Source organism: Lagenorhynchus albirostris, chromosome 16, assembly GCF_949774975.1.
Source record: "Lagenorhynchus albirostris chromosome 16, mLagAlb1.1, whole genome shotgun sequence".
NCBI lineage: Eukaryota > Metazoa > Chordata > Mammalia > Artiodactyla > Delphinidae > Lagenorhynchus > Lagenorhynchus albirostris.
Window position 1 is genome coordinate 8,767,042 of NC_083110.1, and position 16,632 is coordinate 8,783,673.

At 45.7% G+C, this 16,632-nt stretch overlaps 1 protein-coding gene across 1 annotated transcript; it reads right to left on the reverse strand.

Moving 5' to 3' along the window:
- Positions 1-2,925: 2,925 nt before the first annotated feature.
- On the reverse strand, positions 2,926-10,849 carry ZP4 (zona pellucida glycoprotein 4). The gene is made up of 12 exons (XM_060126571.1): positions 10,675-10,849; positions 10,272-10,393; positions 10,090-10,192; positions 8,366-8,518; positions 7,408-7,595; positions 6,770-6,867; positions 5,342-5,472; positions 4,971-5,160; positions 4,747-4,894; positions 4,361-4,436; positions 3,257-3,361; positions 2,926-3,029 (listed from the first exon to the last, which is right to left on the reverse strand). The coding sequence occupies exons 1-12, from the start codon at positions 10,847-10,849 to the stop codon at positions 2,926-2,928; spliced, it is 1,593 nt and encodes a 530-aa protein (XP_059982554.1).
- Positions 10,850-16,632: the final 5,783 nt, after the last annotated feature.

Consider the following 16,632-nt stretch of genomic DNA (forward strand, 5'->3'; position numbering starts at 1 on the left):
TACAGATGGTTACAAAGCACATGAAAGGATGCTCAACATCACTAATTATTAGAGAAATGCAAATCAAAACTACAACGAGGTATCACCTCACACGGGTCAGAATGGCCCTCATCAAAAAATCTACAAACAATAAATGCTGGAGAGAGTGTGGAGAAAAGGGAACCCTGCTACGCTGATGGTGGGAATGTAAACTGGTAGAGCCACTATGGAGAACAGTATAGAGGTTCCTTAAAAAACTAAAAATATAGCTACCACATAATCCTGCAATTCCACTCCTGGGCATACATCTGGAGAAAACTATAAATCTAAAAGATACATGCACCCCAATGTTCATTGTAGCACTATTTACAATAGCCAGGACCTGGAAGCAACCTAAATGTCCATCAACAGATGAATGGATAAAGATGTGCTACATATATACAAGGGAACATTACTCAGCCACGAAAAAGGACAAAATAATGCCATTTGCAGAAACACAGGTGAAACTAAAGATTATCATACTAAATGAAGTCAGACAAAGACAAATATATGATATCACTTACGGGGAATCTACAAAAGGCTACAAATGAACTTATCTACAACGTAGAAGTAGACTTACAGGTATAGAAAATAAGGGACTTCTCTGGCAGTCCAGTGGTTATTAGGACTGTACCTTCAATATAGGGGTTGCGGGTTCAATCCCTGGTTGGGGAGCTAAGATCCCACATGCCTCGCGGCCAAAACACCAAAATATAAAACAGAAGCAATATTGTAACAAATTCAATAAAGACTTTAAAAATGGTCCATCAAAAAAATCTTAAACAAAAAGGGAACTTATGATTATGGGGTGGTTAACAGTGGGAGAGAGATAAATTGGAAGATCAGGATTGACACACATATACACTACTATATATAAAATAGGTACCTAATAAGGGCCTACTGTATAGCACAGGGAACTCTACTCAATACTCTAATGGCTTATATGGGAAAAGAATCTAAAAAAGTGGATATATGTATAACAGATTCATTTTGCTGTACAATACAACACTGTAAATCAACTATACCAATAAAAATTACATAAAAAAGAGTGATGACAGAGGGGACAGGAGACAGCTGTGGGCCCCCATAGGCTGGACTAGGCATAAGCTAAGGAGGAGGAGCCAACACTGGACTATAACACAAACTATCGACTGTTTACCTCCCCAAAACAGACGCCTATCCTTACGGGATTTAGAGCAACTTAAACTCTTTACAAAGCTAGTATGAGTGTTATTAGAAATACTTTGGAAGATGTTTTAACTTCATAAGCAACGGCCAAACCATACACTTTGTGCAGTTCTACTCGATATCCAAGATAAGGCATCTTCACAAAGAAGTTTAAGGACTGTTTGGCTTAGTTATCTATTGTGCCTAAAAAAAATAGTCACCCCAAACTGCGGTAGCTTATATTCATCATTTCTCAGAGTTGTGGTGGAGCAGGTATTTGCAAGTGGCTCAGCTGGGTGGCTCTGGTGCAGTCTTTCAGGAGGTTTTGGTTAGATGTGGACTAGGGCTAGAGGATCAGCTTCCAAGGAGGCGCATTCACACAGCTCTCGGCTGGGGGGCCTCAGTCCTTCTCCACAGGGCTGCTTCAGCATCCTCATTGCGGCATAACAGCCAGCTTCTCCAGAGCAAATGATCCAAGGCAGAAGCCGTGCTGTCTTTTATAACCTAGTGCCAGTAACACCAGCATGTTCGCCATGTTCTATTGTCACACAGCCATTTTGATTCCAAGTAGGAGACTGCACCAAGGTTGCTGTATACGGGAAGGAGCTTTTTTACTAATCACGCCAAGCTAGAAACAACTTTACACCTCAAAGTGACCTGGGAGTTGCTCTGTGAAGATGAATGGTCTTAATCTTATTTAACCAGGCATACTTTCATAGCTCCCCCACTGGGGACAGAGGAGATCCACAGAGATTGGCTAACAGTGTTAGTTCCCAGAGTTCTTTGAGTAGGACATTCACCTTGAGAAGTCAGGATAATTCATTCTTCTCCTGTTTTTTCTACTAATCTTAAGAGCTACTAAACTGTGAAATTACTTGCTGGTTCTGGGGCAAAACACAGCCTCTTCTGATGAAGGTACTCCCAGTTGATCAATTCATGATCAGATACTTTTTTAGGCACTAGTTTTCCACGTGTAATGCTTGGAATAGAAAGATCAGGATCACCTGAGGAATGGTGATAACTACAAGTTCATGAGCCTCAACCCAGACCTACTGAATCAAAGTCTGGGGGTGGGGGCAGCAACTGTTTCCATCAGCCCTCCTTTGATCCTGATGCACTCGAAAGTTGGAGAACCAATGGTCTAGAACAGCGGTCCCCAACCTTTTTTGGCACCAGGGACCGGTTTCATGGAAGACAATTTTTCCACAGACGGGGGTGGTGGAGGGGTGGTTCAGATGGTAACGCCAGCAGTGGGGAGCGATGGGGGAGCGATGGGGGAGCGGCAGATGAAGCTTCACTCGCTCGCCCACTGCTCATCTCTTGCTGTGAGGCCCAGCTCCTAACAGGTCGAGGACCAGTACAGGTCCATGGCCCAGGGGTTGGGGGCCCCTGAGCTAGAAGATTCTTGACTAGCTCTAGACTAGTTCTACCTAAGTTTGATCAACTTTGTGGAAGAGTTTTGTTCCACACCCTCATAAACCTGTAAAAGATCTGCTAAGCCTGAGATACTAAGTTCTTGTAGATTCTGCTTGAGTTGTCAACCAACTATGAAATTCTACTGAAATGTTCTCTTCAGAAGATAGGAGGGCTGCAGAAGAAAAAATTACCCCAAGCTGGAAAGAGGTGATGCTAACAGTAGATGAGCTAGTGTAAAGAAATTACTTTTTACCTTTCAAATGAGAAGCTGAGCACAGGCTAGCGGTGCAATCTGGTTTTATTAACACATTTGGTCTGAGTAGCTCATCTCCGTTTCCTGATGGCCAGGTAGGACACTAACAAGGCTCCAATGATTAAGGTTCCAGAAAGGCCAGCCACCCACAGAGCTTGGGAGTCTACAGGAGACCCTGGAGGATGGAAAGGTAGATTAATGCATGAGGAAAATCAAGTGATTCTACATCCCAATAAAGACTGCCAGTCTTGAGCTACAGGAAAAACAGCTAGACAATTCCTTCTGAGGTTCACATTGACCAAATCAGTAAGGGAAGCAGGGGTGAGCAAGTAGCTTTGGTTTGACCAATGGACCAGATACGGGACCTCCTGGGGGTCTCCTTCCACTCACTTGAGTATTTACGGAGCTTTTCTGAAGAGTCCTGAGTGGCTTGGAGTAAAATCATGGGACCCTGGCTAGAAATGCTAGCAGTGCTGTTCTGAAAATGCATGTCAGAGCTTCTTCTTCCTGTTGGAGAAATGAGTTAGGGATTTGTTAGTACATGTGGTGTGAGTGGTTAAGGAGTCTAAAATAGTGCCAGGTCGCTTGGTATGGATAGCTCTGCTCCGTGGGCCTCAAGAAAAACCTCAATGTGTTCAATACAAAGTCTCAGACTTGCTCATTTGTATTAACACTTCCAGAGAAATGATGACTTTGGACTATCCCCAAACTGTCATTCTTCTTACGTACAGATGCTTAAACAGTTGTACCTTAGTACTGAGACCCTATGATATAAAGGTACCTGGTAAGACACTAATAGCAGAGCTCTGTTTGAATCCTATTTCTACTGCCAGTTGTAGATCTTTGAACTTTCAAAGTTTTAGTTTTTATAGACATATATGTATACAAGTGTATGTATCATTGCAGTTGGATGTTGAATGTTTCATCTATTAGATGATAGTTATGAAAAATACTATGAGGTGTTTTTTTTTGCCATAAGGGACTTAAAGCTTCATGGGTCATGAATCCCAATTGATTCAGGAGCCAGGTAAGATCTGTGGGATCAGGTGGAGTATACAACTGTATGAGCATTGGTCCTGATCATTAGAGCACATAACTCTAAGTCTGCAATCCTATTCCACCTGTAAGCCTTCAGGCCTTGTTGCCAGACCTGCCTTCAAGCAAGTATAGAGGTCTACATTTATATCTGGACAGACCAGAAATGTTTTATTAGATTATAGGCTGTGAACCCATTTGACTCCTGGCTAAGTCAAAATTTATATGGAGAAAAGCTAAAGTTGAGAGTTTTCAGGATTTATAGCTTATATTTAGAAGGCCTGGAACTCTAGGAAACTAGCTGTATTTCTGTTCTACTGCATCGTGCAAGTACTTAAGGAAGCTTCGTTAATAAGATGAATCTTTGGTTTGACTCATTTGCCACAGGCTAAAGAAGGTTTGATCTGAAATACAAATGAAATACAAATACACTGAAATCTGTCCTCTGGTGTAGACAGCTTGGAAACTTACGTCTGGCAGGACAGGTTGTCACACAGGATGGTGTCCCAGCAGGCTGGCAGACCGATGCACTGCAGTGCAGATACACCTGGGAGCCAAAAGAATTGGGATCGTGGTATAACACATCATGATAAGTCTTCAAACCTGCTTTGTCTCCCCCAGGAAGAAATCAAGAAGTTTCAAAAAATCCTGAAAAACCAAGCTGACACCACAGAATCACTAAAATACTCGATTCTAGTTGATGTGTCACACATGCCATTGGCATCCCTTGATTGCCCCAAAGCAGTACCAACAACCAATGTTTAAGGACCACTTCGGCTGAAGAGTGAGACAGTGTGAAAACACTTGAGCTGGGGGGTTTAGAGCCCTGCTGAAGAACACAGAAGGTGGCATCATACCGGTCCCTTGAGTGCCTGCTTTGCCACTGAGTCCACGAAACTGAAGGTGGAAATGCTGAAGCGCTGGTAGTGAGAAGGAAATGGCAGGTCCAAGGCTCTCTGGACAGGGATCAGTTTGGTCTGATAGTTGTCTCCAGTGTAGGGGCATCTAAGCAAGGATATCTGGCAGTCAAGATGGGCTCCGTGGAGGGTGTTTAACGCAGGTGCAGGAAAAAGCCACTTACCCATTTACCAGCATGGGCCACTGGGGCTGGAGCAGGGCGTTTGTGCTGGGTGTGGCCCAACACTGGTGTAGGCGCAGCTCTAGACTGGGGTCTGTTCTGTGTTGGATGGAGACTTCCACGTAGATGGGATCCCGCAGCAACTTCACCACTGGGTAGTCACTAGCAGTGTAGTAGGAGCTATAGTGTTTGTCTGCAAGAGGCCAAAACAAATTGAAGTAGTAAAAAGCTTGGAACCTCTGGTGGCTTGAGATAGACCATCACCCACATAAACACCTCTGGCACGTATCCTGTTACCAAGGTAGGGTCTTGACGCCCAGAGAAGTGACAAGACTTGGACTAGAGGCCAGATTCTCCACGAAAGAGGGTCTTACCTTTGGCAATCTGAAGTTCCAGAGTGAGGTGTCCAGGCTGGGTCTCAGGAAGGGGTGGCGGGACAGTAAACACCTGGACATTCACTGGAAGAGCATTGCTGCTTACAGAGTAGCTACAGCTGATTCGAAGCCTGCAGAAAAATAAGATTTTAGCTACTATCTTGGGTGGGTGGACCATGTCACCTCTTTAAGGTTTGAGGAACCGTTAAGTGATAGGTGTTAGAACACGTTTATAAACGTGTTGTGTGATTCTGGCCTTGTGAGAGCTATCATTGAGGAGACTGATATGTCAACAAGATCAGTGTTTGAGAGTTTGATATAAAAACCATACAAGAAACAGATATGGTCAACAGATGAATGGATAAAGATGTGGTAGATACAATGGAACCCTACTCAGCCATAAAAAAGAATGAAATGATGCCAGTTGCAGCAACATGGATGGACCCACAGATGGTCATACTAAGTGAAATCAGACACAAAGACAAATATCATATGATATCACTTACATGTGGAATCTAAAATAGGACACAAATGAACTTATCTATGAAACAGAGACAGACTCACAGACAGAACAGACTTGTGGTTGCCAAGGGGGAGAGGGCATGGGGGAGGGATGGATTGGGAATTTGGGATTAGCAGATGCTAACTATTACATAGAGACTGGATAAATAAGGTCCTACTGTACAGCACAGGGAACTATATTCCATATCCTGTAGCAAACCATAATGGAAAATATGAAAAAAATATATAACCGAATCACTTTGCTGTATAGCAGAAATTAAAACATTGTAAATCAACTATACTTCAATTAAGAAATAGATATGGTACTATGAGAAAAACGTACCTTCTGAGGAGGGGGTAGTCAGGGAAGATGTTGCAGGGGATTTGATAAAAGTAACAGAGATAGATGAGAGTAAAGTATGGAGGCAAGAAGTCTGAGGGCCACTGAATACTCTAGAAGCACTGTCTGGGGTTAGGGAATAGTGAGGGAAGGACTGAGAAAGGTTAGGCTGGAGAAGTAGTAGCAATTCCATGCAGGGCCCTGCAAGCTATGCTCATGACGTTAAGCTTCAGCTCTAGGAAGACCAAGAGAAAGCTTTAAGTATGCTAAGGTTTTAAAGGGATTCATTTTGCTACAGCTTAAACAGTGGGGGGCAGAAGGAAGAGACCAGAGTGAGAAACAAAAGACCCGGTGAAATGAATTAGAAGTCAGGTAAGTTTGAGGCTTAGATCAAGTTGGTGGCAGTAATGCAGGGCTACTGGATCAAATAAAGGTCAGTGAGATTGGACAAGCAAGGCAACTGAGATTCTCCTGTCATGAGGAGATGGTCATTTCTGGATTCATGTTTACTCTAGAACTCCTGCTTTATGCGAGAAGAGAAGTTAGGCATTCTGGTCAAGCAAGGTCAGGTTAACTAAGACCCTTACCTGAAGATACTGTCTCGGGTGATAGAACCATGGCTCCAAGTTCTCACATCCCGAGTTGCAACCAGCTCGTTTTCATATACTGCCTGGGTTCCAGTGATCTACAAGGGCAGGTAAAAAGCCTTGTCATTCCTGCAAGCCAGATGTTGCTTCACTCATAACTTGCTTTGGTTCAGTGCTCAGCAAGGCTGCCCTATCATAGGTTGCATTTTTCACAACATGAGTGGAGGCAAGAGCAGGTGGCATTGACTAGCTGGCAACTTATCATTTCACCTTACTTTCAGGACAAAGGGACAGGAAGAGACTTATGAGTACTCAGATGAGGCAGCCAGAAATACTACCGATCTCAGCTGACCTCCCTGCTGGTTTCCCAGGGCAGTGCAGTGGGAAGAACCTGTTATTGGTTCTTCTACAGTGTGGTAAGGGGTGCTAGCCCCTCGCTGGAGTGCAGGTGGGATGACTTAGCCGAGTGCCCTGGGGAGGTTTCGGCCTTCTCAGTGATGAAGCCCTCTCTGTCCTAGAGACCATCCTACACACCAAGCAGTAGTCACGGCTAAGCTATTCCAGTTCTCCCCCCCATCACTAGGGCATTCCTACCCAACTTCAAGTCAGGAACAGAGCCCAAGGTCAGCTCTTCTCACCCATTTTGTAGTACCACAGGCAGTAAACGGAAACTGGAACAGGACAAAGGTGTGTGTTGCCATCACAGGTTTACATTCACTGTCATTGCTGAAGGCCAAGTGCACAGAATTCAGCAGCAGTGGGGGTGAGGTCACATTCCGAGACACAGCGATGGAGAAGTGGCCGTCCTGGGTACAGCGTGCGGTCACTGAAACACCAGAGCAACTGTGCTGAAGGCAGGTCATCTCGCTTGTTACTGAGCCAGCCAGACAAGAGTCTAATTTAGTTTAGTTCTTTTAAATTCCCCGCCCTCCTCTCCCGCGCCTCCTAGAAAAGCTGCATTCCCAGCTAGTGACTTGATGCAGGTTCAGCCATCCAGAGCTTCATCAAGGCTCTGGATGGCCACTTGGGTTTGAATCTTGCCTCCACCACTTACTGCGTGGCCTCAAGCAGAGTATTTAACCTCCTTGCATCAACTTTATCTGTAGAATGGGGAGAGCCGTACCTGCTTTGTTTTACTGATCAGCTAGAATTCAGAGCATAGAATTGAGAGTGGCATCTAGGTGTTTAATGAGGGTCTCTTTTTTTTTTTTTAATGGGAAAAACTTGGAGCATGGTTTGGGACAAATAATCATCTTTTGAAATAAAGCTCTCTAGACAATCAGCCACCAGTGGCTATTTCTTGGGAATTGGTTAAGTTTCTGTCAATTAGCGTCTTGCACACAGACTTAGCTTCTTGAGTTCATTGAGAGTTACTTGCTTTACATTGGATTCTAGGAGAACAGACAATGGAAGGCTGTAGAAAGCTCTGTCACTTACAGTCAAGTGTTCTAGGAGGTGTTGCTTATACATCAACCTCTGGTCATCTTTAGTATTTGCCTTCTGGATGGGGGTGGAGGAGAAAACCCTCCTGTGGGTTTAGTTAGTGGTAATTGCAGGCACTTTTCTTCAGCTGATTTCAAAGATATAGTGACTCACCTGTGTTTCCGTAGTAACAGGAATTGGCCTCTTCAGAATCGTAGCAGCAGCCTAGCTGCTTGCAGTCTCCTTGAGTGATGGGTGAAGGAGCACACGGCAGTCTGTCCCACACTGGGACAGAGTCGCAAAGGCCAGCATTTGGGATGTCTAGGGCTAGATTTTGCAGAGAAGAGCAACACTAAGTAACAAAGTTTGGTCTTTAAGAAGAGGCCATTTCACTACAAAGCATTAACTTTCAATTCCCATAGACATCTACGTGATTGAAAGAGATATGTACATAGTAGAGATTATATCTGAGTTAGAAAATTAACTATTAGATCACCTTATAGGAGTCCCCTAAAAGGAGTCGTCTTTGGAAGAAGAAATACCAATAAGATTGGAAGAAGCAGTGAGACTCAACTTTTTTATTCAAGTAAAGAATTCTTATGGTTCTGATGAACCTAGGGGCAGGACAGGAATAAAGATGCAGACGTAGGGAATGGACTATGGGGACACGGGGAGGGGGAAGGGTAAGCTGGGATGAAGTGAGAGGATAACACTGACATATATACACTACCAAATGTAAAATAGACAGCTAGTGGGAAGCAGCCGCATCGCACAGGGAGATCAGCTCCGTGCTTTGTGACCACCTAGAGGGGTGGGGTAGGGAAGGTGGGAGGGAGATGCAAGAGGGATGAGATATGGGGATATGTATAGCTGATTCACTTTGTTATAAAGCAGAAACTAACACACCATTGTAAAGCAATTATACTCCAATAAAGATGTTAAAAATAAAGAATTCTTAATTCTGTTTCTTTTTTTTTTTTTTTTTTTGCGGTACGCGGGCCTCTCACTGTTGTGGCCTCTCCCGTTGCGGAGCACAGGCTCCGGATGCGCAGGCTCAGTGGCCATGGCTCACGGGCCCAGCCACTCTGCGGCATGTGGGATCCTCCCGGACCGGGTCACGAACCCATGTCCCCTGCATCGGCAGGCGGACTCTCAACCACCGCGTCACCAGGGAAGCCCCTTAATTCTGTTCTTTAAAAGGCACTTCTCAATCTCAGTGTACTTTAAATACCATCATTTTGAAATGCAGTTCTGATTTAGTAGGTAGGGAGTGGGGCCTATAATCCTGTATTTTATCAGTATTACCCCAGTGGCTATAGCCTAATAAGGCAGGTGTGAAGAATTACAAGTTCGACTCTTATGACTGAGGTAGGGCTCTCAGGTGGCAAGGCAAGATCTGCTGGAGTTGAGTTGATGTCATACTTCCTATTAATTACCCAGTTAAGTAATCGAGTAGCGCCCCTAGCTGAAGAGGCTGAGCCTTATCCTCAGCGCAGTCTGCTTCTAGAAGGCATTTGCCGAGTCTCCTTGATAACTTCAGCTTCCTTCCCTACCCTTCAAGGCGCGGGGAGCTCTGGTCCTGGGATAACTCTTGGTTGAATCCCAGCTCTGCCACCTGCCAGTGACGGGCACTTGGTAAGCTCCCTGCTGGGGGCCATCAATAGGGCTCACAGCGCTGGGCTGGGATTATAGGTGACACGTGCAGCACCACCCACAGTGCCTAGGCCCCAAGTCATCGCTCAGGTGGTGGTTAGCCTAAGGTCTCCTGTGGAGAGGAGAGTTAGAAGACAGTCCTCCACGGGTGCCTGGGGGCACTGCACACAGCAGGTAGAAGATGCCTGAGGGCATCTTCCAGGCAGCTCCATACCACCCAGAACCTGGAAGTTTCCAGCCCTTACCTGGGAGATCCACAGGACACCTGAACAGCTTTGTCTCTGTAACCGTCCTGCGTCCACCTGCATCTGCTCCTTCAACTCCAACGGGCATGATGTAGTGGGAGTCCTGGAGAGACAGGCCCCGGGAGTCAGCCTGGATGCTGGTACAGGTGTCTCAGCGTTCCTGAGGGCCGGGTCGTACTCACCCACTCAGTGACATAGCAGCCGCTGTAGGACACGTCCACCACCAGGGAGCTGCCAGGGCCCCCGCTGACCCGGGTGCCACACTCAGAGTCATTCTGCAGCCTGTGCGGCAGCCCGCGATTATCTGGGGGCGGGGAAGGGGGGAAAGCACAGATGGTCGGTCACCACCGTCACCAGTACTGGGAAAGGACTGCCAGCTTTGCCTTAGACCCCAGGGATAGCTGCCAAGAAGAGAGGAACAAAAGGGGAATCGGATTCAGAAGCAAAGCTACATTTTAAAAGATTCGTTCTACAGACAGAAGTGGCAGAGTTTAGCAAAGGGGGGAAGCATGAGGACAGGAAGCAGAGGGCAGTTCTAGGCAGTAGAGGAGACACGCCATTGCCTGGCTCAGCCTTCAAACCTACCCCAAGCTATTAGTGCAGGAGGGGTTGCTGTCTCCTGGCTGAGGTTTATGGTGAACTGAAAGCTCCTTAGCCCACAGCGGAGTCCACCGGGATAACCTGGTGCCTTGGGCTCATGCTGGCCACTCAGAGCAACAGACAGCGGAAACCAGAGCCAGAGGGATTGCAGCAGCCACATAGCAGCGTCACCGGGAGCCTGACTGACCACACTTCCTGTCCTGCACTTCCTCTCCCAAGAGCCCGCGCGCCCCATGCCCTTTATATACAGAGGGAAAGCTCGTTTCAGGTGCACATCTATGTGGCATGCAGGTGGGACTCCTTTGGAAAGGGTGATTCCTCCAGCTTCATTCACTTTAGGCCACAGTCTGCAGCTGCAGTGCTTTAAACATCGAAATCAGGTGGTCTTCAGAGCCCAGGAACAATGTGGTACCTTTTAGCTGAGAGAGGCTTTCTCCCGGTTGCTCAGTGTAGCGCTTAATTTACTAGCTTATTGACCTTCCTTTAGAAGCTTGCATATTTGGGTGTAAATCCTAGCTCTGCCACTTATGAGCTGTATGAACTGGGTAAGTTACTACCTCTCAGAATCTCAGTATTCTCATCTGTAAACTGGGAATATCTCCCAGCAGCTGTGTTCTTTTGATTGTATTTAGCCTAATATTTACGATAGGAACAATTTTCCCAAGTTGACTAAGAATCTTTGTCAGAGCACTGAGAACGTGTAACCAGGTATCTATAATTCTCTTCAACTAATAAAAGCGAATAAGCATGTGTCTTCCCCGGGGAAATTGCACAACTCATTTAACCATGTGGTGACAAACAACACTGAGGAAATGCTGGACTCTGCCCTCGGGGATGGGATGTGGCTTTCCAACACCTCTGTCTGGTTTGGGTTTGGCCCATCACATCCCATTTACTTACTCACAGGACTTACCACATTGGATTTGAATGGCCTCTTATTTACTCAGTGTCCCTACTAGAAGCACTTGAGGGACCGATGTTTTTTCATTGCATCCTGAAAGCCTTAGAAAGTGTGTCCACAGTGTTTACTGGGGAAAGAATGAATCAATGAATGTGCTTTCATTAGTGGCCATGTCCTAAGGCTAACCCCCTTGAAAATGTGGTTTCCCAACCTCACTGATACAGATTCATTTCCTTTGTGATGAGCTCAAACTCATAATATTTAGGTGTTTTTTTCTTCAAGTCATTATACATGTGAATAAGTATAAGAATGAAGAGGAATATAACAAACTAGTGAATAAAACAAAAAAGAAACAGACTCACAGATATAGAGAACAAACGAGTGGTTACCAGTGGGGAGGGGGAAGGAGGGAGGGGCAAGATAGGGGTGGGGGAAAAAGGTTATTATGAGATTATATGAAATGATCTGTGTGAAACTTTTGAAAACTGTAAAGCACTATAGAATTTCAAGAATCTTTCATTCAATAAAAAAAAAGGATGAGGGTTGGACTTGAGTGTGATGTCTCAGGAGCTGAACGGCCAGTCTCCCCACTGGACTTATGAATGTTGCTCCCTAAAGTACTGAAAAATCAAGGAAAGTTTACCAATTTTGCTAAAACTTGGAGACAGTATAGAATATGGTTATATGGATTTTGGCAATGGGTGAATCTGGGTATAAATTCTGAGTCATTACTTACTAGCTCAGTGACCTCTGTCAATGAGTTACAATTTTTACATCTGGAAAATGGGGATAATAACACCTACCTCACAGGGGAGGTATTATAATGAACAGGTTTTTGTTCGATTAAATTATGTATGGGTAGTGCTTATCATACAAACCTTGCTGCATAATCGTGACTTGTTAAATTGTCACTAACATTAACAAGACAAGTCTATGTGCTTGGGAAACAAAGGTGAGATGGGAGGTGAAAAGAAAGCAAGTGCCAAGCAATGGCCTCCTTTGCTCAGTGCCGAGTCTGAAGAGCAGCCTGTACTTCTGGGGTTGCATTCCCTTGTGAGGGTATGTGTTTATACAGCTGAGAAGCAAACATGAAAGTCTGCAACTATGTTGTGATATCTGGAAGTCCACCCAGGCTCACACCAGTCACGCTGATGTAGAGGGTCAAGGGTGAATCCCAAGATACACCAGAAGGGCTGAGATGAGGTGAGTTCACACTCACTTCTGCACTAAATCCTCTGAGGACATCTTTATTCAACGACACGACTCGGTTTCGGGAGAGAAAATGCACTGATAATATGTGGTCCACCTCAAGGAGCACCGATTATCTCAAAAGTAACCCTCTGCCCTTTGAATCTGGAAGGGCAAAGGCTGCTCTTAGTATTCTCTTATATTAAAACCATCTGCTCGTTTAAAAACAATTCTAATGGGGGACTTCCCTGGTGGTCCAGTGGTTTAGAATCGGTCTTGCAATGCAGGGGAAGCCGGTTCAATTCCTTGTCAGCGGAATAAGATGCCACATGCCGCAGGGCAACTAAGCCCGTGTGCTACAACTACTGAGCCCTCACGCCACAACTACAGAGCTCACGTGCTCTGGAGCATGCATGCCACAACTAGAGAGAAGCCCATGCACCACAACGAAGAGCCTGTGTGCCACAATGAAAGATCCCGGGTGCCGCAACTAAGATCCGATGCAGCCAAAAATAAATAAATAAATATTAAGGAAAAAATTAAAAAGTAAAAAATAATAATTTTAGTGGGATTACAGTTAGAATACAAATCACATAAATTATAGACTTATCAAAAGCCCTGTCATCACTGCAGTGTTCATTTGACTCACGTTTTATAGGCATATTTAAGGATACACTTTGTGTCATCTACCAAAGGACTATATTATAACCCTGGCTTTCCAGGGTCCCCAGCTTGTAGACAGCAGATCGTGGGACTTCTCAGCCTCCATAAACATGTGAGCAAATTCCTCATAATAAATATATATCTATACACTGTAAGGCCAACTGGCCCGAGGCAGGGGAACACAATCAGATTCACAGGTTGCATCAGACCGAAATTCTCCAGACCACCCAGTTCCAGAAACTGCCCTGGAGACATTCCGGACCACCCAGTTCCAGGAACTGACCTGGGGACTTTGAACCCAGCCCAGCCTTCCCGCCTTTCGAGGGGCGGGACTAACGGTCCCCCAGGATACCCGAAAAGACCACCAAATAAGGAATACCCTGCGCCCTCCCAGATTCACCACACCCCTTTCCCTTCTTCCCCTATAAAGTCTTGCCCAACCCTCGCCCAGGCGCGACTTCTCTGGCCCCTTTCTCTCGGACCAGTGAACCTCGCCCAGGAGCGCTCCCTAATAAAGCACACTTGAAGCTTTCCTCTGTTTCGCGGTACCGTTTGTTAAGATCCGACCTTACATACACCTCTATCCCCTACTTGTTCTGTTTCTCTGGAGAACCCTGACTCACACACTGCTCATTCCTTATTCACTGGACTGCCCCCCGCCGAGGGTCCCCGAGACATGGGAGGGCAAGGAGAGCCTGTGCTACTGGGGAAAGGCAAAGTCTGATTTCTGAAAACCTTGCTCACTCTGGGCATACCTTCTTTGAGTTACATTTGAATGTTTCGATTTAAACTAAAGAACAAGGGTATAGCTATGCCAGGTTTACTAACACTCCCTTTATTGGAAATGGGCTCACGTGGCGATTTCTTTAGAGACTGGCTGTGTTTTGATAGATGCCAGGGTTGTTACGGCTTTCTGGCCGTTGGACACATGTTCCTTGAGACCTGGTGTGGACAGCGGTTCCCTTGCTGTGACTGGAGTGTGCCCTCCTGACTGGAAGGTGGGGTATCACATAAACAAAGCCCCAGGAAACTCTCATCATGTGTGAAAAAGCAATAATCAAAATTACCCCTCAAATATGGAGGACCGATTAGACCATTGTGTGTGCTAATCAGTAATTAGGGGGCACCCAGCTGTTCTCGGCAAGTGGTGGAAATAGGACACTTCTCTTCTGAAGGAAGACATCCAACACTATACTGCAATACTTACATGGCTTTCCTTCTCAGCAAGCAAGAACCAAGTGGCAGCCTGAGTCAGCTGTGAGGTGATGAGTCCTAGCCCCAGGTCTTCTCTCGATGTCCTCCTCCCCGCCTGGGCCAGGCAACCCTCTGCCCTGGCTGCCCAGCCCCGACTTGCTCTCATTTTGTCTTGCCTCTCCTGCTGTCACCATGACCACTGCCAGTAGGGGGAACGATCCTTCCTTCTTCCTCAGGCAGGAGGGGCCCCAGCTGAATGGGCTTTTGGACTTTGAGAGGAATGGCAAGGTACTGGCTACCTCTCTCTTGAAGTGGAAGAGTAGTTAGGTGATTAAGAAAGAGGTAGTAAACTGCTAAAGAAAGAAAAAGAACTAAAATTAAGGACTTTGGGGTGGGGATTGTACAGCTGGTGTGAGATTTCTGGCCTGTACAGTGTCTACTGAAATGCATGCCCCCCTCCTGAATTAGGCTCAAAGGGACGCCAGTCATGTTGGATGAGAGTCCACACTAATTACCCCATTTTAACTTGATTACCTCCATAAACACCCCATTTCCAAATAAGGTCACATCTGGTTAGGGGGTTCCCAGAGAAAGAGAACCAGGAACGGCTTTCTTGAAATGAGAAGCCCTTTTGGCCTAAGCCCTTTTGTGTTCTAAGCCTGGCCGCAATGCCTGCCCTTGAACAGGTCTCAGTAATCAAAGATCTTAAGGAACAAAGGAATGCAGGAACAGAGAAAAGGCAGTCAAACCAGAGTGCGATGATTGAAGCAGAGGCCTAGCTCCTCCTCAAGGGATGTACATAACAATCTGACACTTGTCTTTGAGTTCTGCAGAAACTAAGGCCCCCAACCAGGTGGAGGACGGAATGGTGATGTCGACCCTCCTGACTTCAATCAACTGAAGTTTGGACTCTGTCAACCTCTGCCTCAATTTTATGCTGAGTTCTCCTCTGCTCAATCCCCTTCATGAATATGCATGCGCCCTTAGCTTAACTTCCCCAGTTTGGCTGTTCAGGGAGACACTGCTTTGGGAAGGATGCCTGGTGTTCTCTATTGCTGCAAGTAATAATAAATCCTTCCTCTCTCCATCTCTGGCTTGGCTGTGTCTTTTGGTTCAACACCCACCACGAGGCGAACCCAGTCACATTCACTGGGCTGGGACTTCAATGTATCTTTAGGCACAATTCAACTCAAAACACCTTGCAAACCATGTAAAACTGCATCAGCCAAATTAATCTTTGTTTGGGGCTTTTCTTCTTCAAATGACATGAGAACTCAATGTACGCGAATGCCTCTGTTTCTTTACTTTTATAATTTTTCTTTCCTTGTTAAAAGTCCTTTTAAACATTCCAATCTTGCTTTGGCTAAACTAAAGGGATTTTTAAATTCCTTTTTGTTTAGATGAAAAGGATTGGTAATGCATACAATGGCTGAGTTGACTGGTACTAATGGCTGTTTCAGTTCAGAGCAGGGCGAACCAGGTGAGCCAGGACAGTTGAAGGATAGACTTGGCCATTGCCTTATGCTTGGTAACTGTTCTAGCACAATTGCTCTCAGCTGACTGGAGTTGATTGGGTAATTAACTTACCAAGTTTGTTGTGCATGATGGTATCTTATATACTCATAGGTCTTATATTCTACCCCAACTTGACTGTAATCAGGACATAGCCTTGCTTTTCTAGCCACATGCCTTTACATACACGGTTTCCTCTTCATGGGATGCCCACAGCCTCATCTCTATTTGAGCAGTCCGTAACTGTCACGTAGAGCGAAGAGTCTCCAAAGCCTTGTCCCTGGACCAGCCGCATCAGCATCACCTGGGGACTTATGAGAGCTGTCTGTCAATTTGGTGGCCTCACTCCTGATCTAGTGAATCAGAAACTCTGGGTGGGGGACCCATCATGGTTAAGCCTTCTGGGTGATTCTGACACACACTCAGGCTTGAGAACCACCACCTTAAGGTAGAACCTCCAAGTCCTCTTCTCCATGAAGTATTTC

Coding starts and splice junctions, on each gene's coding strand:
- ZP4 (XM_060126571.1), bottom strand. CDS start 10,849: ATGTGGCTGCTGCAATCCCTCTGGCTCTGGTTTCCGCTGTCTGTTGCT. Junction 5,161..5,341: donor GGAACTTCAGATTGCCAAAG/GTAAGACCCTCT, acceptor GGCCTCTTGCAG/ACAAACACTATAGCTCCTAC. Junction 4,437..4,746: donor AGCAGGCACTCAAGGGACCG/GTATGATGCCAC, acceptor TTTGGCTCCCAG/GTGTATCTGCACTGCAGTGC.